The 23,361-nt window shown below is 42.2% G+C and overlaps 3 protein-coding genes and 1 non-coding gene across 4 annotated transcripts; 3 read left to right on the forward strand and 1 right to left on the reverse strand.

The window, feature by feature from the left end:
- Positions 1 to 7,716: 7,716 nt before the first annotated feature.
- On the reverse strand, positions 7,717 to 8,574 carry LOC128302887 (protein flightless-1 homolog). The gene has a single exon (XM_053039733.1). It carries the CDS (start codon positions 8,572 to 8,574, stop codon positions 7,717 to 7,719), a length of 858 nt encoding a protein of 285 aa, XP_052895693.1.
- Positions 8,575 to 10,712: 2,138 nt separating this feature from the next.
- On the forward strand, positions 10,713 to 21,464 carry LOC128303489 (uncharacterized). Its single transcript, XM_053040460.1, has 4 exons — positions 10,713 to 10,783; positions 12,202 to 12,466; positions 12,543 to 12,643; positions 21,315 to 21,464. The coding sequence occupies exons 2-4, from the start codon at positions 12,277 to 12,279 to the stop codon at positions 21,462 to 21,464; spliced, it is 441 nt and encodes a 146-aa protein (XP_052896420.1). The 5' UTR covers positions 10,713 to 10,783; positions 12,202 to 12,276.
- On the forward strand, positions 11,520 to 11,591 carry Trnap-ugg (transfer RNA proline (anticodon UGG)). Its single transcript has one exon. It is a non-coding gene; the product is annotated as a tRNA-Pro (tRNA).
- Positions 21,465 to 21,472: 8 nt separating the features above from the next.
- Positions 21,473 to 22,365, forward strand: LOC128303490 (uncharacterized). The gene has a single exon (XM_053040461.1). The coding sequence runs from the start codon at positions 21,473 to 21,475 to the stop codon at positions 21,644 to 21,646; it is 174 nt and encodes a 57-aa protein (XP_052896421.1). The 3' UTR covers positions 21,647 to 22,365.
- The last annotated feature ends 996 nt before the right edge of the window (positions 22,366 to 23,361 follow it).

The raw sequence follows: 23,361 nt of genomic DNA on the forward strand, positions 1-23,361 counted from the left end.
AAGGTCAGCTGGGTGTTGGAAAAACAATCAAGAATGCGAAACACTTATCAGGGAGAGCTCGAACTCTCGAAACCCCCTGGTGAAAACCCTCTGAACCGTGCCATGATCGTTCCCTCTATTGCTAGTCAAAGGTTGTTTTTTGTTTCTATTTCTAGTTTTATCTTCAAAAATGAAAAAAAAAGCGGTAAGGAAAGGGTGCACCACTTCACTGAAGACACACTAGCATGAAGAGGGATACGTGTTTGATCCGACAAACAGGTCCTTGCGGTCGGTGGTGTCAGTTGATGGTGTGTCGGTAAATGAATGTCTGAGGCTAAGACTTCGACGTTCGAAGGATACTTTTCCCTGCTGCTAGTACCATGAAACCATTTGCGGGCATTATGTGTTCCTGTGCGGGCAACCGGAGGAATGCCGACAGGCTTCATTCACACCGGGTGTTCGTTATCGAGCAGCACGATGGGCCACTTGCAGTAAGATGGTGTCCCTTGTTTCTAGGGAGCCGTCAATCGAGGAGGAGGTGATGGAGTTGGGACGATGGAATGGCGTGTAATGAAATGGAAAATGAAAAGTAAGGCTACTTACTACCGGGTAAGTTTCGAATCAATCGATGCTCTTAGCCCCTCATCGCTCAGGACTTCCTGTCATTGAACAGGATGATTTTAAGTAGACATTAAAATTCTATCCCAGGTGCGCCTTTGTTTGCCTTATGAAGGATTCGACATTGCGTTTGTGAATTGGTGTATGAATTAGGCGAGATCTCCTAGACTTAAATAAAGCATAATTATGCTTTGAGTAGATGTTTTACGTATATGTTACTAAATAAAATTCCTAAACTCCTAGGTCCTACTAAATAAAATAAATAAATAAATTGTTACTGTAAAATGTAACTCACTAATGATATAAATAAACGTACAGGCAGTCCCCGAGATACGCATTACAAGTTGGTTGCAAAGTTAGTGTATAAACATTGCATACCTTATGGCGCATTGCATTGCAAATTGGTTGCAAAGTTAGTGTATAAACATTGCATACCTTACGGCGCAGTACCAGGAGCTACCTCTTCCGTGGATGCTCTCCTGGTACTATACATTCGGAAACTGGTAGTTTTTGAAGAAATTTTTCTCCACCAACGGGAAAGTTTGTGTTTAAATATTGCATACCTTTCGGCGGTTTTCGACCAAAATTGCTGTACTAGGTGCTACCTCTTCCGTGGATGCTTTCCTGGTATTATACATTCGGAAACAGGTAGTTTTAGAAGAAATTTTTCTCGACCAACGGGAAAATTAGTGTCCTGGTCCTGGTGCAATTTCGTTTATACTTTAAAGTCACAAAGTCGATATTCTTCTCTGCATTTAATTTATCGCATAGAAACAATTGTTTTATATAACCAAGAAAGATATTTTTGATCAATTTGTTTACCTTTTAAATTAATTTTTTTGCTATAAATTAACTCTGCTGTAAAATTTTCAAAAATCGCACAATCGGCACAATTTTTTTGGGGCCCTCAACATGGCGATGCCCTAGGCGAAAGCCTACTCCGCCTACCGTTTGATCCGCCGCTGCAGCTGACCAATTTGCTGTATATTATTTATTAATTATTTATTATAAATTATACCAGGAAATTCATTTGGTTAAAAAAAACAGCTCCAATACTTATGCTCCAAATTTCCAAATCATTTTCACACCGCGAAAACTCCTGTTCAAAGATCAAATCCAGCAAACCCGTCTCCATTCTAACGACTCATGTCTCCCAACACCTTACGGTCAAATGATCACTATTAAACAGTGACACAAACGCGAGATGGCATGATCACCGCCCGTGATGCAACTCTTGGTACAGCAGATTTTTGACATTTTGCCCACAAGGGAGAAGACACGATAACAAAAGAAAATACATCCCATTTGGGGAATTTGTTAGCACAACCTTGACATAACAGTGACGCAGTTGCGCCCCTGGGTGTCATTATCAAATTAAATGCAGTCCCGCGCTCGGGCTGACCTCTTACACCAAAACATTGCGACTGAAGCCAGGACCGTGCCGAACGTGAGCAAAGAGTACCCCCTTTCCTTCGCGTCCCAAGTGCCTTGCAATCCCCGATGCAGTCTAGTCAAAAACTTTTTCTTCATGCTGGCAAAGAGACAAAAGCGAGCAGGATTCTTCAAAAGCAACAAAAAAAAAAAAGACCTGGGCGGTTTCGACCCTTTCGGTTTCGGGACATTTTATTTTTCATTTCAGCTTTTGTTCGCAGCTTCGGCGAGCAGTTCCAATTCGACGCTTTCCTCCACGGCACGGAAAACCACTCAGACAAAGGCCTACGGCTAGTTTGGTCAGTCTTTTCATTCGTTGGTCTATTGGATTCGCTTTCCCGTTGTGCTTCCGGTACCGAAGGGGGTGTGTATTTTTTCCATCTACCAACGCCATTTGTTGACTTTTTGAGCAATGTTTGTAACCTTTGTTTGTGTCACCCGGCTGCTCGTAACGTTTCCGGAAGGAGCAGCGTCACCATGGATAACGTTTGGGGCGTTCGGCGTAAAGCAACATAAAAAACGCAAGGGAGACAGTTGCAAACTTAAAAGAATCATTTTTCTTCCTTTAACTCCACGCACTGTAACAAAAAAAACAGGGTGGTCTAGTGGGCGGTTGGGGTTACGGTTGCTTGGTGACGGTATACACACTTCCCTAGCAGTATGATGATGGCAGTAATTGTGTTTGTATGTTGTTGAAGCACTAGTTCTGCTCTCCTTTTTTTTGGTTTGCAAAAGGTCACTTTTTTGTCGTTCCATTCCCCGTGGGCCTTAGTAGAACCGGGGAGTTGAGTGCCGAAAATCCGGAACTGTCACTATATACCCGGAAGCGGGGAGCAACGAAAACGCAACCGGAAGGGACATAAAAATAGATCAAATGAAATAAGCGAATAAAAACGGGTCCATCTGAAAGTTTCATTCGTCCCATGTGAGTCTCCTGTCTTCCGAGTGGCTTCCATACTTTTTGTCCCCTTTTAAATGTGTGTGTGTGTGTATAGAAAATTGTCAAGTGAAGCTGAGATGCGAGTGGAAACCTGACTAAAGATTTTCAGAGCCACACGGTCATACACACACACGTACCAAGAAAAGCTAACCGAAAGGTTTTCGACAAAAAAACACATCAAAACCTCGTCTAAAAGCGACAAAGATTAACTTCTCGGGAAAACTTGCTATCGGCCAAAACTTTTCTCGCCACTCCCGCCACTCCGTCTGACAATGAAAAATAAGGGATCTGTGGGATCCTGCTCTGCTATGAATGAAAGAATTGGGAGTCGGGACGGCAGGATACAGAAACAGGATTCCGTGGTAGTATTGCAAACGCTGAGTGGCATGAGCAACGGTTTTTCGATCATATGTCATATGTGGATGAAAAATGATGTCTGTGACTTTGCGAGTTTTTGCTGGCCCGAGAAGATGCGCATAAGCGAGAAGCTAGCTGTTAATTAAGTGCACTTTTCCGTCGACTCGTATCTTGAGCTGGAAGCGTTCGGTAGACGGGTATGATCAATTATGCAGTAGCAGAGCGATTGCCGGAAGAGTTTCATGAATGAACTTTGCATTTTACGTGAAGCCAGCAGAGCAAGTGTTGGAAGGAAGCAAATACATCACCATCGACAAAGAAAGCTTTTAGGGAGTAGGAAAGCTAAGACATACAATTAGGTGGTGTACATTAGAAGTAAACTTTTGAATTTAAATTGAAACGAGTGTCGTTTGCTAGAATAAAACAACAATGTTTCTTTTTATTGGGGCTTGGCGACCTCCAAGTTTAGTTGTTTTACATTAAATGGTCTATATTAATATAAAAAATGTAATAATGTAATAATCAACGCATACTGTTTCCTCAATAATCCTAGTTGGTTATTAAAATTCACTTTAAATAAGGTTTGTCCGCAAACTTTAACATCATAGTTGTATTTATCATACGAAATATTTTTTTATATTCTGTATATTAAATTAGTTCTTTATAACTTTATTTATTTGATTATTCATTTGATTAAAATCTATGGGCCTAGGTATAGTCTTAGGGACATGGAACATGGAATAGATGTCGAAAACTCCCTAACAAAGGATGAGGTCGAAGCGGAGCTACATTTAGCAGTTGACTTAGACCAGGGCTAGGCAGTCGAGCAAACTCCCAATGAGCAGACCAACCACAAACATTTACTCTGCCATACGACGTTTGTCACGGTGCGACTTGAGACCAAGTGCCATTGATTGAAAGCATTGAAAGGATGCGAATTTCATGACGGGAGAGTCTTCGTTGGATAGACTCTAATCTGTACGTTAATCACTAGTATTAAGCCATCGATACTATATAAGCATATTCGGGCAGTGATGGATACTACAATACACAAACTTTAGTGAGATTTTATTATGAAGTCCTTAGACAAGCGTAAAACCAACTCGGTAGATTGTCCCTACCATTCACTTCCTCAGCTTGCAAATCAAAAGACAAAACCAAGATCACTTATGTGTTTATTGTTAGGGATTTCACGGTGTAGTTGTGTTTTATACTCTTCACTAGGGAATGAAATAATGCGACATTTTTCGATACTTTGTTCTAGGCAGTTTCGATTATACCCTTCATAGTATTGATTGGGATCCTATTTTTCAACTATTGGCTGTTATTATTAAAATTATTCCATGCTGTCGGGTGCAATAATCATCAGCATCAGCAAACATAAGGCACTTTCTAGCTAGCAACACGTTAGTCAGGTGGTTAATGAACGCCGTGAAGAGTAGTTGGACTTCAATAGGTGCACTGGGTATCAGAACTTTAAAACAACGATCGAACGAATTTTCGACATTGTCCTTAACTGGCGTCGTAAGCTCTGCCAACCGGAAAAGATTTGAACCAAATGAACGATTTGTATCTCTATTTTCTCACAATCATTAACTATTCCTATCCGCATTTGCTCATCTGAATGAACAATATTTTTCTATTCGATATTCATTATCCACTTTGTCTTTCGCTCTTTATCTTAGTGGCTTACGAAACTTCACGTATTTGATGTACCGAATAATAGTTTAAATTGTTTAAGAATATTCAAATTTTCAACACCCAAACGGAACAAATGGAATGTTTTTAAAATTGCATGATGAAATCAGGTAACAATCAAATTATACGCAATAAATTTCCGTTTGTTTGAGAACGAAAATTCCAAACAGAGTGTTGATGTATCATTGAAAACAAATCCCAACCACCAGCTTTCAAACCATTGATCTTAATGACAAATACAACTTTTTCTCATTTAAAAAAAAGACATTGAAAATAGCAATACCCATCAACGGAATGGTAGTTTACGTTGTGTTAGGATTAAAATTCGATTATTAAACACATTATTAAAGTCATTTTCGTTGTTCAACGTACAAGTTGTTTTCGAATTTAGTCTCAGTAAAACTTTTTCAATTATGAGCCCCCTTTTTTTTCGCTGTTGTTGTGCAGATTCTATCAAATCCGACCAATCCTTCTGTTCATTTCCATTCCCGTAAACCCCTTTAAATCCAACAAAGCTACTCAAAACCAATTGCCCTTACAGCGGTGGTAACTGGCTCAGGTCGCAGCATCGGTTCCATTAGCATGCGACTACAAAACCTCCTTGCCGTGTTTATCGGCCTAGAAATCGAACCACAGTTCAATGGGCTCGAAAGCGATTGAAAACAACCATCGATTTGCATCACCGGTACTGATGTTCCTTCAGTAATCACTTAAATAGCTTCACCTTAATTATCCGCCAGAGCGGTGTTCCATTTCCGTACCAGGCAAACCAGGTCAGCTGAGCTGGAGCCTCCCGATGGATGGATAAAGGAATAACAGAAGTGCATAGTGCAGTGGAGCAAAACTTGATTACGGATTACAATTACAGTCGCATCTTGCCCATCGCAAACAAGCTGTGTTTGGCAAATGAGCGATGGTTTTACGGTCGATTTTATAAGCTCAAACAGGTAGTGAACAACTGTAGGTAGTGAGTTGAGATTTTTAATCTAAAAGATTACCATTTATTTGTTAAGCGATTTATAATAAAAAAGTGCATGTTTTCATAGAACGTATTTATTAAATTAATTAACCTTAATATTGCGATGTTATATTTATTGCTCTTATTTTCAAATTAGAAAGCAAACCTTACCTTCTTTTCTACGAATTTTAATACATATTTTTCGTCTTCCAACTCGAACCATCCCATTATGATGACACTTGCTCGAGTAACAACATTCAAGAAGTGCAATCATCTGAACCTTAGCAATGTGTGTGATTACTTTACCAATCCTTCAGTGAAGGTTTTCCCGCAGGTCAGGAACATAATACAACCCAGAACAATAATAGGTGCAATCAAGGGAATGAACCACTTCATCCGTAGGGAAAACTCGTTCACATCACGATACTACACAAACCGTGCTCCAGCCTGTTGTATTTTCTCCCGCCTAAGCATGAACATAATGCCGGAAGGACTCGGTGCATGCGTTCTTCCACCTCCTAGCTGAAGTCTTTCCCTCGATCCCCGAACGTGTTTGGGGATTAGCATGGTTTAGTCAAATGGGCCGGATACCACAAAACCCAGCTACAACATGCCGGTACAATGGTTCTCACCGTGTGTTTCGCTGTCTCGCTTTATGCATCCACGCAACCCATGTCGTTTACCAGAGGTGAGGAAGCTTATGGGTTAAGAATGTGCGACAAACAGCGCGTGAACCGGGCCACCAAACAATGGAGATATAATTAAACGAACTGCTGGCAAATGCTGCTCGTTAATTGAGGGATTTATTGCACATGCAGCATTGGCTGATCGGTGCGAGAAGTGCTGCTAAGGTGATGGATTTTCTTACCCGTATTCATTAAGTGCATTAGGTCAAGTGACAAAATCAGCTTGTCAACTGCGAAAAACCACTATACTGTTGCAGTGCACACAATTGTTTTCAGATTTCCGATACCGGGAGAGCATGTGCTTCAAGAGGTGACATCTGCAGCTTGGGATAAATTTATCCACCACTATTGCATTGCATCCTTAATCTCGCGCTGAAATTTTCCGTGGGCTGGTATGAAATTCCATACAAATAATTCCATTCCAGCTGTTTTCAGAATTCCGATACCAGGAGAGCATGTTTTAAGAGGTGACGCCTGGTACCAGCCGAGCAAGCACAATTCACGCGCTTCCCGGTTCCCGAAAATGTTACACGAAATGTTTCATGAAATGTTGCATGAAATGTTTCATGTTTCATGAAATTTTGCATGAAATGTTTCATAAAATCTTGAAAAAACACGTCTTGAAAAACATGCTCTTCTGGTATCGGAAATCTGAAAAATAATTGTGTGCGCGGCAACGGTTCGCAGTTGACAAGCTGATTTTGTCACTTGACAAATTTGTCAGCATTTTGTCCACTCTCGTGGCCCTGCATCTATTGTTTTTAATACAAAGGGCTAAGAAAGTACATCAAGAAAAATGCGAAATGTACTTCCACGATTTTATGATTGGTTTTTATACATTAACTTATTTTATTGAGTAAATCTATAATGAAAAATCATCCTCAATCAGCTCCTTGATGACCACTATCATGTGCATTAACTTATGTTTTTTTCTCATTACTTTTGATTATTCCTTTAGTTTGATAATTTTTGTATAAGTAAAAATACATTACCTTCTTTCAATCGTTTTAGTATATGCTCAGCAGCTTAAAAGCTTCTTTCAATTTTAGTTATTGTACAGGAATCCGTCTGGTTCTAAATAGTACTTGCTTACACTGCACACGGTTCCGTTCCTGTGGCGATTTCCATGCACATGCGATCGGATTATTGCTCATTTCCAATGCACTGACATTGGGTGAGGTAGCGTTAACATCGAACGTGGTAATGAAATTCCAATCAACAATTACCCGTAAAGATGGCACCGGCACTAGGGACAGATCGAGTTGGTGCAGTCGATTATTACTCATGTTAAGTTCTGTCAGATTCTTTGGAAACTGGTAGCTTCTCAGCTGAACAAACTCTATCTTATTCCAGGCAAGCGACAGCTCGCCTAGGCTGTCCATGTTTGCTACACTCTCAATGGAAAAATTCGACAGTTCATTACTTGTTAAAGAGAATCGATGGATGTGTTTCCAATTTTGTAAGCAAGGGGGTACGTTGCTTACAACATTATTTTGCAGCGATAAGATCGACGCACGCGGAAGGTTCCAGCGGCAGAGGGCTGACTCCGCAAGCTTATTGTCGGTTATTTGTAGCGTTACCAACGTTCGGTGTGTACCGGTAATGGAATGTATTTTGTTATTTCGTAAATCCAGATGTGTTATCTGCTGGAACGGAGCGAACAACTGCAGCTGTAGTGTTTTTAACTTATTTTCCGACAATTTTAGGTACTTCAGCGCACCGTACAGTGCGCACGGTCTTGTAGCGCTATTCACTATGCCACGTATCTTATTTCTTTTCCATATCATCGTCTCTAGAAGCGCCAAATCACAAAATTTAGCCAAATCCAGATGCCGAACATTTGATTCCGTCACTGATAAGAATTTAAGCGAACGAGCGTTGTGCATCGTGCGGGGCAGTTCAACCATCTTGCATATTTTAATCATCAACCACGACAGCGTGGATTGTTCTTCGAATTCGATTTTTTCCAGACTGGTAGATATAATTCTTAAATCTTGTACAGTTTTTGGCACATCAATGCTTTTTAGCGCCAACGAATTTTGCACGAAAACACGACGAACAAACGTCGGCAATGTTCCCAGCACATTCTTTTCCATGTGTTCCAGCTGCACATTTTCAAACTCAACTTTAGACATATTCATAGCAATATATTGATAAACGAACGTCTCTTCGTTGGATGCAAAGTCACTTATAACACATGCCGCTGGTAAACATAATAAGCGAATGGCAGTGTGACGCTCTGCACCGTTCAACACCAGCAGCACGCTATAATGGGTCGGAATAAACTAATTTAGTAGTATCTCGTTTTGTTGGTGTAATGCTGCAGCAAACGCACCATATCAACCACTTATTCACGATACCCATTAGAAGATGGGAACAACTAAGCGCGACGGATTAGCCAACCTCTATTAAAACGCTCTGGTGCATGAACTCTTTTTATAAGGCACACGTAACGTTGATTATCCTGCAGGAAAATCGTTTCGTGATAAAGCAAAGGAAGAAAAACGTAAAGCAAGGGCATTCGGATAGAATAATGAGATGCATTACATTTATTTAAATTATATAAATTCAGTCAAATTTATTACGTATTTTAAGACACAACCACAAATTGATTTAAAAAATTGGTGAGTCTAGTGACGGTTTATGACGAACTACTCACTTCAACACGTTTAATTTTATCTAAACCCAATAAAACATTTGGACAACCAAAATTGATTCGATGTATTTAATATCGTGTTATAGCTTCATTAACTCGAGGAAATTGTGCCAAAATTAGATTATTACACTGATTGTTGCTCTTTTATGTAAATTGATTGCAGTTACAGGCAGCTCCCGAGATACGCTATTATATAGGGCCACTAGAAAAATCCACGTCGTGATGTCGAATTCGAGAGTAAAATCGTTTATACTTTATTGTTACCAAGTTGACTTCCACCTCTTAATTTGATTTATTTTATTTATGCAAATCTGATTTTTTTTCTCAGGTGGTGTCTCGGGGACTGTCTGTATAAATGTAAACTGTATAACAGCTGCTGATGATCCTAGCGGTATCGTATATCTAAACTATTTTTAGAGTAGGTTTAGTATAAACAGAGTGAATAATTCCACTTGATCTCCTTATGATTAATGAAACTTGTTCTACGTAAGCTTTAAATAGAAGTAATTGATTGTTTTTTTTTTAACTATTTTGGTTGTTACTAAATTGTTTGGTAGAACGTGGATTAAAATATAATTATTTTATAATGAATAAACGTATTAGTTCACAATTATTTCTTAAACTGTATTTTGGTACCGCTTAGTCGTATTGCTGGCAACCAGTTGTTGGACACAATTAGTATTTCAATACAACATATTTTAAATAAAATTCGCAGTTTAATCTACCAAAGATGAATATAGTTGTCGGATATGTTGCGTCGGATATAATTCTTCACAACATACGCACACCAAAGATCAACCCTGAAAAATGCAACAGCACGGAAACCGGTTTTTTTTCTACAGCTTCACATTCATCCCCTAAAGGATGATTCAAATCGACCGTTATGGTTACAACGATCGTGTACAAATGTAGCAATACAATAACAATAAATTAACGTTAGCTTACATTAATATCCCTTCAAACACATTTCAATCCAAGGGATAATCGCTTGCATTGCAGCAGAAATGATCGTCATTCATCATCGTGTGTGGTTTTGTTTGGCAGACCTATTAGTCTGCCTCCATTCACTGATGACATGAACCCCAAACGATCATCTTCCCTTTTTAACGACATTCTAATCGCGTGGGAAAACTGTCTGTCCACCTGTCTAGGGCGTTTCTGGCTGCCCGTATCGAGAAGGGCAAATGTTCGTTACTTCAAAAAAGGTGTGTCTATGCTGCAACCGACAGCATGCATGACAAAGTATGTTTCGAAGCAAACAAAACCCCACACACACATACAGGCGAGCGCGCCCATACTCCCGCACATGACGGTGGCATCAATTAGCGCTCGGTGGTGTTGGTGCGATCGATCCGGCGGCGTGGAAGCGAAACATAACACGCACAACAACGAAAGCTGTGGCCGCGATTGGTGTGTTTCCGTTGCGTTGCTAAAAATTGGTGGTTATTTATTATTTAGAAGTGAGTAAATTGCCTAAAAGAATGGTTTTTGATCAGTGTTTACATCGCTAGTTATTGAAAAGTGTGCGTTGGAATCGGAAAGTGCCGTTGATCGTCAAGACACAAGACCCAGAACACCGTCCTCGTGTGTTTGATCATCTACCACACCCTAACACGCCCTGCGTGAGAAACTCTTCAGAGTTTGCAGCGTGTATTATTTCTTCCTGTAACTGTGCGTGATGTGAAACAAGGCGATGTATTCCTATCTAAAACCCCGTAACGATAAATGTAGTGCATATGGGGTGACTCATCTGAAAGATTGTCGTGTGTAAAATTGTGTGAAAAAAGCTCTTCAAATACGCTTAACTTGATCACACGCCCATGTGCCCCGTTTCATGTGTCAAACGCTGGCTTCATTCAGGTTTCATGGTGCAACATGTTTGAAGGGTTGAACGATCGCGTCCGTTGCAATCAATTATTTTAATTCGATTCCATCAAGTAACCGCAGATTGCAGAATGGAACAGAACAGACGACGCATTCTTTCCACACAATTGTGTCCCAAAGCGAAGGGGTGGATATGGAGACAAAAAAAAGATGGTGACCGGTGTTGGTGCTGCTGCTCATATTACCAACACACACGCACGCGCGCTCGTTCATTAATTGAAACTTGTTTATATCGTAAGGGTGGAACGAAGATTTATACTGTGTCCGCTGGACGGTGTACTTGATGTGTAGTGGTGGGTGAGCTCAACAGGTGGCTCAATGGTCTAGGGGTATGATTCTCGCTTTGGGTGCGAGAGGTCCCGGGTTCAAATCCCGGTTGAGCCCGAAGAGGTTTTTTGTTAGCTAGCAGCTACAATTGCAAAATGTATTTGTTTTTACATTTTGTAAATAGTGTTGTAGTAAACCCTTAAATTAAATAAAACGTAGGGTATTTCGAAATAAGAATTATAAACTTTTAACGATATAACTGTAACGTAAATTAATGCATAATTGAGTTCTTTACAAACAGTACAGTGATTTTGTTTATTATTCTAACCTTTTTTTGTTATCCATTTTGTTCTTGCAAGAGAAGTACTCTAAAATTATATCGCCACAATTGTGACGAGCTGAGGACTCATTTCACAAGAAAACGCGGAATGAAAAGCAAACAAATGTTTCAACGCGGCACCGTAACATAAACGAGTTCGCGAAATCATGTACGAAAATCAGACAATATTCAATCAAGAATCCAATTAAATATTCAACAACACGTTCTAGTGGTTCACCCGGTGCTCTTCTGTTGTAAAGTAAAAGCCCCCAGTTTAACCATGCCAGAACGTTTAACTCCGAAACTCCGGGATGGAGTTTTCGGTCATCAACCGTCGTCGTCGTCGTCGCACAACTCTGATTCGATCAGTGCTTAATTTATTCACTATTATTTGCACGTTTTTCACAGGTACTCTCCCCTCCCAGCCAGCCAACCGCAATCAGCATTCCGGACCGTATTGCCGGCAGGTATGGTGTTAGTATCATGTCCACCATCGAGGAACGTACAGCGTACCTAGACAATCCATACTTCAAAGGACACATCTACGGGAACTTTAACCCGTTCTACGTTACAATCGCCATCTGCACCGTGCTCGGCGTGTTCATCTTCGTGCTGAACATCGTGTGCGGTTGCTGCTCCAAGCACAGACAGTACTGGCAGGACCGGCATACCGGTAAGAATGGAAAAAACGGTTGATTCGTCTGGTGCAGTAAGTGGTTTAATTGCGATGCACTTTGGACCTTTTGTAGGAAATCGGTGGTTAGTGTCATTTTGGTCAGCTACACCGCATAAGCAACCGCCGCTGGATTTGACCGAGCTGAAAGACGCCAGCTACTTCCAACCAGTCAACGTAAGTTTATTATGGCAGCTGTTACAAATTGCGAACTAAGTTCCACGTTATTGCTTTACTGTCAATACTTGCGACGCCAAGCGACTAAGTCCACAACAATGAAAAGACAATGTAGCGATACTAAATCGTTTCCTCAAGTACGAAGGGTCTCTTCAGAAAGCCATCGAGTTGACGCGCGTACAAAACCTCCCAGTGCTTTGTTCGTCCTGCATGCTGGACGATTCCGTTGTAGGATAATCGTTGGACAGAGATTGGGTTGTATGATCAAAACCCCAACAGTCTATATTAATCAAAACATCAACGTACGTGCTGGTCGAGTAGGTAGTACCGTAACACAATTGTGCACTTTGCTACATGACGTTAAAACAGCACAACGATCAAGTTGTACGGTTTTGATTCCAGTTAATACTCCTAACACATCCGAGGGAATATTATTCTGCTGTATATCCTTTTGTAGTGGCTCGTTATGTAACTAATATTAGGAGGGTGTTATAACCACGGAAAACGGACGAAGATTGGCCAGCAACAATCCAAGTTTGCTGCAAGAAGATATGCTTTTGTTAGTAGAAATATATACGAAATTAGTGTATATATCATGCCGTTCTCTGATACTAACGTGAAAGATGTCCTGCATGTCCTGCAACGTAGTCCGCAGTTTACACCCGGAACAGCGGCGGATCAAACGGTAGGCGGAGTAGGCGGTCGCCTATGGCCTCACCGTGTTGGAGACACAGAAAATGTGTGTAGTAGTAAAAGGTGTATACATAGGTCCCCTCTGCTTATGCTAGAGGGCCACCCAAGGGTACCACAAGAAGCCCCTGGCGAAATTTGACCGCGAACTACCCGTGGGATGCATTCAAAGTGAGTTCAAGGGCCCCTTCTTACTGCGCCTTTAGCTTTGCCTCATTTCAAGGGCCTCAATGCCTCCCAATTCATCGTTTTTTAAATTAGAGGACCTGGGCCTCCAAGGGGATTGATCCTCCACTGACCCGGAAGGATATCTTTCATTCTATTTGTATTAAATCACAATTCCCAAGAACAATTTCGATGGCGCGGTCGATGCATTTACAGCTTTATGTCGATGTAATTATTTATTTCCTTTCGTTTTCCTTAAACGCAACACTTTATTCATTACAGAAAATGCATAAAAATGTCTTGTAGGGTGTGATTTTGTTGGTTGGTTTCATTGGTGTTTGTTGTACTGCTTTACGGATGAAAAAGTAAAATATAAAGCGTAATTCCTAAATGGAAATCACAAAATGATAATTCTTGAAATGCAGCAATTAGAGGACTCCTCTAATCTAATCCGCTGTACGACAGTTGTCGAGATGTGATCAATATTCCTATTTTTATCTTTATCCAGTTTGTCACATGGATGAAGTTAGCAACGGAATATCAATTCGTATTTTTGGTGATAAATTTCCAATTTTACAATTTATTTATCTTCGCTTGACATGTTTGGATTGCTTGACTTACTGCTCTGTCGCTTGAGTCTATATCGAATAATCCATCCGACCACCATTTCCACGGCAAACACGATCATCCCACTTCCATACCCAACAATCAGTATATACCGAAGCGATATCAAATCGTTCAGATTCAACGTTTCCCGCTGGGTCAGTCCACGGTTCACGATGTTCCGCAAGGTTTGGACGGTATGCTCCCGCCAATACTCCCACAGTCCCGCCTGCCCAACGAGCCCAATGAGTTGCTGCAATTGCAGCGTAACAGGGCTAAACTTCGACACGGAAAACCCATTCATGCGCCAACCGAAAAACTCCTCCAAAATGTAGTACGGCACGCGAAAGTCACCGTCCCGGCGGCGCATTTCCAGGTGCAGGAACAGTTCCGCATTGCCGCACTGCACCATGAAGGCGTGCCGTCCGTGCCGCAAATTGTCGTAGTATTCCGGCTCGTCCACGATCAGTACGTTGTGGTGCAGCTGCTCGTACGCCTCAATGTCCTCGAAGTGCAGCACACCGATCGTAATGTCCGAGGAGGCGAGCGCCTCGATCGTGCGGATGCGCGGTTGATTGAGCGACTCGATGAACGTCGACAGGAGCTTGGCCGAGTAGGCTTCGCTGAAGAAAAACATAATTACCACCGCGAGAAACGCGAGGCGCCGTTCCGATGGGGAGTAGGCGCCCTCAGCTGCCTGATCGCCGAACAGCACGGTCAGCAGTATGTTGTTGGGAAAGTGGCGTGCCCAGTGCCAGTTCAGCAGGAACGCAGCGGCAAGAAAGCAACCGCACAGATACCAGAGCGGCGAGGAGAATGGTGAGAGCAGAAAGTAGATTAAACCTTCCTTCGGTTTTTCCGGCACCATCAAACAGTTGCCGGTGAAGCTGCCGATCGCGTACGGTTTGGTTAGAAATTCTCGATTGTACAGGGTCAGCACGATCTGTACGTCGCGCTGCTGGAACGCTACCCGGCAGTTGTATTTCCGGGCGAATTCTGTGAAAAATTTGAAGTATATGCCGCTCATCTGATACCGGTCCTGTACGAGGAAGGGAAACTCGGCTTGGTTCGCTATTTCCACCCTTAAACCATCCAGCCCCAGGGTGCTGCGATTCGCCAGAAGGCCGGACAGCTCCTCGGCGGTCGTCACGTAATCCATCGCGAAGCTCTGCCCGTCCGCCATCAGCGTGAAGGTGCGGTTGTGCTTCGGCGAACTCATCAGCACCAACCCATGCCGGACGCCCATCAGGCCAAAGTTTTCGAACTGATTGTACAGCTGGCGGGTGCTGGTCTGTAAATTAATCATCACAGCGAACCGGGCCGCCTGGTTCCAGTTGCTGTTGGTCGAAAGGAACTGGATGCGCAGGAACACCTGGCGCGCTTGGGCTTCCGGTTCGAAGATCAAATACAGCGAACACCGGTGCAGCGGTACATCGCCCAGCTTCGTGCGGGTTAGTACGCGCGGTAGCAGCGGCACCCGGTTCAGATAGCGCTCCAGCACATCGCTCCAGTAGCGATCGTCCGTCGGCGAAATGCACAGTTCCTGTCCGGCAGCCGGACGTTCCATTGGGGTCGGGTGCGTTGTGAGGTACACCAGCGAATCCACCGCTGCATCGGCACTCGGTGAAACGGCCATACCGCAGCGCACGAGAAAAAGGGCCCAATCGAGCTGGACCATCGCTTTACCGGGTGTCGCTTCGCACTGCGTTTCGTGGTGGAAGGAAAGAATCGGAAAAGAACCGCACCAAGCGCGATAAGCACCGAGCTCTCGCGGGACTCATTGGCGGGCAGGCAAAAATGTGGTAATGGGTTTCGAAACGTCGATAGAAAATTGGCCCCGAGGGAACTGATTCGGAATGTTACTATTCGGTTCGATATCAGCACCGGAGTTGGCAGATCAAAGCTAGCATAACATTAAACCGGACACAAACAAGGGAATTCCCGTCCTACAATTAGGACAGCTTGTGTGCGGTGAGGGTCCCACGTACTTGTGGGCAAATGTGTTTGATGTTGTCTAAAGTGTACCGTGTAAAATATCGCACTAATGTTTCTCTCTCGATTGTAGTAAACTGATCTGATCGGATGCCGATTACAGTGCGTCCGTTGGAACCGCAGTATAATTCCATCGCGCCACAATCGCATTGATTGGCGCGTTCTCGATTTTGTGTCCTGGAGAACTGGTGGAGAGTCCAGCCCGTGTGGAAATCTGCGCCCACCCGCCCGGTTTCGCATGGCATTGGCGGCTGGTGACCAATAATTGATGGGAACATTATTTAATTAAAATTCTCATCTTCTGCACCGGCCTTTGCCACACCGCCACAACCTCAACCTGAAATCACCGGAAACCGGGTCGGTAGTTCGTGGCGGGGAGGTCGTATAGGTGTTAGGCTGGCGAAGGATAATGCCCGAAATGGTGCACTGTAACGTAAATGTTGCCGCAGGTAGGACGAAGCTGCCATCGAGATCCATTCGTTCAATTATGGTCGGTTTTTGCGCTAGTGTCATTGGGGAGTGGGGTGACCCAACACTATCTCTTCCCATTTGCCCATCAATTTTCGTACAGCTACCGCTTTTCGAACCACGCGGAAACGGACGCGGATTTAAAAGGGTAGCTCGGTACTAAATTTAGTCAACCTGGGTGCCGAATTTTTCAATTCGATTTTCACCAACTTTCCGCACACATATGGGAACGGTTTAAAAAGTGGTTTCCGGCCGTTATGCTACAAGAACGATTGGTAGCATGGATAAATGTAGCTCGATTCCATTGCATAAAGTACCATCGTCCATAAAATAGATGCGTGATAGCGTTATGCTATCACACCCCGTGGTTAGAGATAGAGCAAATAGGACCAAAAAAAAAAGATCGATTGGCTTTGTACAGCAGCTGGTGCATTGAATGTTTGCCTGGCGCTAAAAGAGTGTCCCCTCAGGGGTGCGATGCGGATGCGTTTTTGCAGGTGATATTCAATTATGAGCACATCGGCAACCCGCGTAGGGGAAACTGTGACGTACAAGGACAACTGTACAACGGTTTCAATAAGTCGAACTGTTTATCAATTTTATATTTTCGTCAATTATGATATTCATGTGATATACATACTTCAGTTCATTAGTTGCGTTATTTTGGGGAAGATATGAAAGATGTTTTAACAAACCCTTGACACGTTAGATAAAGGGACTTAGTTAATAATATTATTTTCTATTGAAACACCTTTTGAATATCATTAAATTTTTCAGTACATAAATTTTGTTCCTTCGAATGTTCCTAATGTCATCATTGCACTGCAGTTTGATAAAACGGAAACAAATGTCTCAGATACCTAATTCTACTTTAATTATTCATTTTACAAGCCTTAGTATATTTTTTACTGGAATTTTTGCAACATGGGGTGACACACGGTTGAGTGCTCGGTAGCGGCACTGGTCCCACACGATAGAACCGATATTAAATCCCATCCGGAGTGTTTCAACGTAGGACGAAGTTTTGAATATTCGGCTTCGAGACTTTTGGCACTCAATTAAACTCATTGTGCCAAAAAGATCCCAATATTGTCCTTCTTTTTCTTCTTCTTAAGCCAAACATTATACTCGTCCTTACCGGCACACAACAACCTCAAGAGGTCTACAAAAGGCTTGTGTGTCAGTTCTGGCATTTCCTTGACTTAATTTACCTGTAAAAGCTGAATTAGTCAAAGTCCTACGTACGGAGAACGATTGGTCCGAATGGGATTTTGGACCGGTCCTGTATCGTGTGAAGGCCAATATTATACTTCGCTGAACTTTAAGAATATCAGTAGCTGAAGTAACTCATAATAAATATTCCACCATATGCTTTGCAGCCAAATCTGACTTTGAATAGTCATCTTTGAGTTGAGAGCTAAGGACATCTCTTTTATTACATCAGTTCCTCCATATTTTTGAGGATCAGTCACTTTAACTATTTTTTTTACAATAATATGTGCTCCACTGATCGTTCGAGGGAACTTTGCTGTGTCTTGTGTTGCCAAATGACGGCCAAACCTAGAAATATCAAAGAAAAGTTGCGGTTGTACCACTTCCTGCATGTGCCACTGTACAGGTCTGGTGTCAGAATACACAATCGAACAGGCGTACAGGCCAATTGCCAGAAAGCCAATTGCAAAATCGCATGAACGCACTCGTGAAAGCGCAACACCATTCGCGCGTACGCACCAACGATCATCAAGCCAATAATCGACGATTTGCTGCATCACCAAAAGGACGTACCAGTTCGAACTTTGCGCGCTCCAGCCGCTGGGGTGAACGGTAACACATTGACCGAAATTAAAATTAATCCCACACGCCTACGACACACACGCGGTGGCGAGAACGTAATTGAGGAGCGGGTTTTTTTTTGCGTTCGAACCCGCCACAAACCGAGCCACAAAAAGTCCTCCTGTCTTCATCATCGTCCCATAGCGCCATAGCCCATCCCGACGCTCTCGGTGGAAAACTAGCTAAATTGAAATGCATAAAGATGCATAATTGAACGCATCGGCAGCGTAAATGTGCGGAATGGTCCGGATTTGCTTGGGCTAATGGATTGAGAGAGATATCGATACGAATGATTGTGCCAGCATAAAACGGCAATGATACTACTGGCCCCGCTTTCCAGATAGAGCACAAATAGATTGGGGAGCTCTTTTTGCCAGTGGGGCTACAGAAAGAACAGAACGATAAGAAATGAATTGGGTAATGAAAAGGAGTGGTACATTGCATTATTAAAGGCTGGGAAAGACGTTGATAATTCATGCAATAATGCGCGACCTGCCATAGATATGCATTTTTTTCTGATTTCGTTAAATGATTGAATGGAAATATGCCAAACTGGACTGTAATTTGATCCGTATTTAAACAAATTATCGATCCTTTTGTATGTACTAAAACTAAAAAAGTACAATAGAGATTGTTCGTAAAATTATGGGGTTTATCAGATGTTCTACGGCATCAACGGATATATTTTAGCTTTATCCTAAATCCTCTCAAGAAATTTGCATCCATTGCAGATCCATTGTAGATTCATTTCTTGAACTAGATCCTCCAAATAAGTTTCATCCCTAAACTTGCTATCGCGCATTTCTTAACTTCATTGCGATATTAAGTTCACTATCTGCAGGACATTGGGCGGTCCTGGGGTGTATTGGTAGCGGTACTGGTTCACGCAACAGGACCGCTTCAAAATCCCATCAGGACCAATCCTCCGTACGCAGGACTGACTCTCCATCTGGAGGCAAAGTAAAGTCAAAGAAAGTCTGAAATGGCAGACCTAAGCCCCCTAATGTCCATCCTGTGCAGAGACTTCTTCATCAATCGTGTTCAATCAATCGTCGGCGATTGCTCCCTGATCTGTGTTCATCAATAATTAATTCAACTTCGTTCAACAATAGCAAGCATGACATCAGCGGTTGATGAAACGGTAGGCGGAGTAGGCAGTCGCCTAGGGCCTCACCGTGTTGGGGGTCCCATAAATGTGTGTAGTAGTTGTATACCCGACCCCGAAGGGTACCACAAGGGGCCCTTGGCGAAATTTGAAGTTGGGAACAAATGCCCCGGAGTCGGCCAGTTTTGTTACTTGTGATGCTAAGCGAGCATCCACAAGTGGAAGTAACAATTCTCACAATACATTTAATGCAGATTTTTTTCGCATAATGGCATTAATCACGTCTGCCTGTCGGTGTCACATTCCTATCAAACGCATTAGAGTGTGGGGGAAAAGGCAAAACGGATCCTGCATCTCTTTCGTATTTGGCGCCGTTCCGTCCGTCGAAAACGCTTCAGAAACGGTGGAAATTTTGGTTTCCAACACCAAGAGAGCATCCAAACGAAGAGGTAGCACAAATTTCCGTACCACGTGGTAGCATTTCATATAGCTGTACCCTTCCCTCTAGTGATCATAGCGCTTGATCTGTCAACTGATCTTTCATCTCTTTCCGTTCGTCCAAACAGTACAGTGCGTACCATAACTGTACCCAAGTTTACTTTTATGGAAATAACAATGTGGAATATTTATGAAAAATATTTATAAATGGAATCCTTTCAAACCCCCGGACATTCCATGACGGTAAGAGATATAAATATACGAACAATAAACACTAAATAATGTCTTCGGAAATAGTGGCACTCCATGTTTCCTACTCCTAATAATTAAAAATCTTAACTGCAGTACAGTTATGACACGCACTGTAGGAACTGGATGGATAAAATGAGACGGAGGATTCTCGCCACAGTAGCTGAGCTATTTACTCTATCGATCGCTCTCCCGAGAGGGCCCTTGTTTGATAGTATGTGTAACTAATAACCAATAGTAGAAGATCTCTCATTCTGATCATTGCTCAATACCATCAAAGCGAATGATAACGTGAGTAAGCGATCATGTACAAACATGGCGGATCCTTGTGCGGATCAGATTGATATTATCTCCTTTCGTGGATGCTCTCTTGGTGACAGAAATCACAAAACTGCTCGCTTTTGGCGTGTCCGATCGCATCATGCGCGGAGACTTCGACGAAAGGAAAAGCGCTTAAAAATAATATGCAATGACGACTGAGATGACCGTGTGCTCCTCTAGCTCTTCTAAGTAGGACACTAAACACTAACGGTGATTTTTTGTTCAAAATTGCTCTCTGTTTTCCTGCAACAAAGATTGTCATCAAGAAGAAGAATAACCATGTGGGAATTTGCTACATTACCTTCACAAAACAGCAAAAATCAATCCACTTACTGTTACTGGACCGTTCGTCTGGTCCGTTTGCTCCACAACATGTGGTGGAGGCAAACAGTACCGCGAGTCTATCTGCTGATATATGTGATATTAACATCTATTGTACTGCTCTTTATCCGTATCGTCGTATGCTGAGCGGTGTCCACGTCCTTCGGGCACCGGCACAGCTCAGCTCGTCGGTATATTCATGCAAACTATATACTCAGTACAGTCAGTATACATGCGTGTTTATATAAAGTATTTTGTGGACAGTGTTTTTGTGTGTTTATTAAAAATTTATTTAATAGTTTGATCTTCGGATTCCGATTGCGCCTTTAGCTTTGCTTTATTTAAAGGGCCTTAATTCCCCCCAATTCCACCTTTTTTAAATTATACACTCCATTTATAATTCCGCCCTGGGCCTCCAAGGGGATTGATCCTCCACTGCATGAAATAATTAATTTTGCATTCCCTCTTTTCATCCATTTTACACAGCCCGACGTTGAGCGCCCGGTGGAGTACACCGTGTCCCACCATCGGCCCCAGTACCAATATCCGCCCGCTTCCGCCCGTGGTGCTTCCCCGCAGGGCTACCACCATCGCGAAGAGTACGTGGAGCTGCAGAAGCGCGAAAGCGACATCTAGCGCGTAAGATGGCCTGGTTGATCGCCTACCCGGCAGTGGCCATGCTGGCCATGTTGATCGTGCTCGTCATCATGATGATCCTGCGATTCGGCCCGCAGCTCTGCCGGCTGCGCCACCATGCACTGCCGGACGATCAAGATTTGCGCGATCAAGCGTACGATCAGAAGGTTAGCTACGCCTGACACACCCGGACGACACCGCCGGTCGCCATGAGTGACACACCAAAATGGCAGTCCCGTTCCGTGAAGTTGCGCGGATAGGAGCAGCGGACAGCACATATTTTATTTGCCTTTTTTATATTGCTACTAACATTTCGGTCGCAAAATGTTTCATTTAAGATTCCTCTTTTTATATCGATTTATCGATCGATTTTTACGAAAGAGGAGAGAAAGGATGCGCTCTTTTCTTTTGCGAGGAGAAATTTCATCCGTTTCTCTGTTCCATATTTAGCATTAGGCCGTACTAACATAGTGTCTTTTAGCCTCACAAATGTCAACTAAGCATATCATAAGACTCGAATCAGACGAAACACATTCCGTCCAAAGGAAGCATTCTGTCCATAGTTTTATAGTTGCATTTGTACGCCATCTTTGAATGATCGTTATCGAAACAATAATTCTCGTAATGTAATGTAAATGTTTAAACAAGCCTCATTCTACCCTCCGTACTATTTCATCAATATAAATGTTTAAAAGCAAGAGCAATTTAGTATTTAACAAAAATAAAATATTGTCAACATCAACATTCTTCATACATGAACGGTAAAACAGCAATTATCAAAAGCACAAAACAGAGTACATTTTTACTAGTTTCCTTTTTTGCCATTAGTGTGAAACAAAATTATCGATTTAAATAAATAAAAAAAGCATTGTACAAGCAATACAAAACGTAGAAAACAATAAAGATATACACTCTTTTTACATTTCGGTATTACTTTTATATGTACATAATTTCTTTGCTTAAAAACTACGATTAAAAAAAAACGCATTCGAACTAAAGACAACAAAAAACTCTTTCTCTCGTATGATATTTTCAGTAAATATAATTTTTCACATTTTATTTCTCAACGTTTGTTTTGTTTTCTTCTGTTTTTTTTTGTTTGTTGCTGTTGTTGCTTTTTGTTTGACGCACTTCCCCCCCCTATCTGGCTACACATTTTCTCTCTCCATTTTCTTGTTTTTTTCATGTCAAATATAGTTTAACCTTTGTGTCTGAGTTTCAGCATCTTTCATCCTTTTTCATATTCAGTGGATGTTTCTGTTGTTTGTTTGTTTGTTTGTTTGTTTGTTTGTTGTTTTTTTTCCTTTCTCTTGCCGGTGCGTGTCTGTTTGTATGTGGTTGTTTCCCTCCTTCCTTTTTGTTCATCTTTTGTTTTGTTTTATGTGTTTTTTTTTGTTTTTGGTTCGGTTACCTGTTACTGCCCCCGGGGTTTCTCAACGAACATTGTTGCACATTTGTTTTCTAAGCTGCTCGTTCTGCTAGCAACACAGGTTGGGTCCGGTGCTTACAAAAGGATAATGAAAAACATAGGACGCCCGTCTCGATTGTACCATGTGTTGATTAGTTTTTGTAATTGGTTTTTTCCATCCCACTGTCATTTTTCTAGCATCCCTCTCTTCATTAGGAGGTAATTTGAGGGTTCTGTTTTGTTTGCAAATTAAAATAGTGCCATTATTTTATGCACGCATGCAGGAGGATGCAACAAAAAATTTGCATATCAAATGGAAGATGAAAATGTGCGTCACAGTGTGTGTGTGGACGTGTGCCGGGAGATAAACAAAATGAGATCAGATTGTGGTTCTTGCGTATCACCAAAGGGGTATATTCTGATTAGTTTGGGACCTTCTATTGTTGTGGTTGCATGTATATGTGTCGGAACGAAACAAACAGACATGGA

The sequence above is a fragment of the Anopheles moucheti genome, chromosome 3 (assembly GCF_943734755.1).
Source record: "Anopheles moucheti chromosome 3, idAnoMoucSN_F20_07, whole genome shotgun sequence".
Classification (NCBI taxonomy): Eukaryota; Metazoa; Arthropoda; class Insecta; order Diptera; family Culicidae; genus Anopheles; species Anopheles moucheti.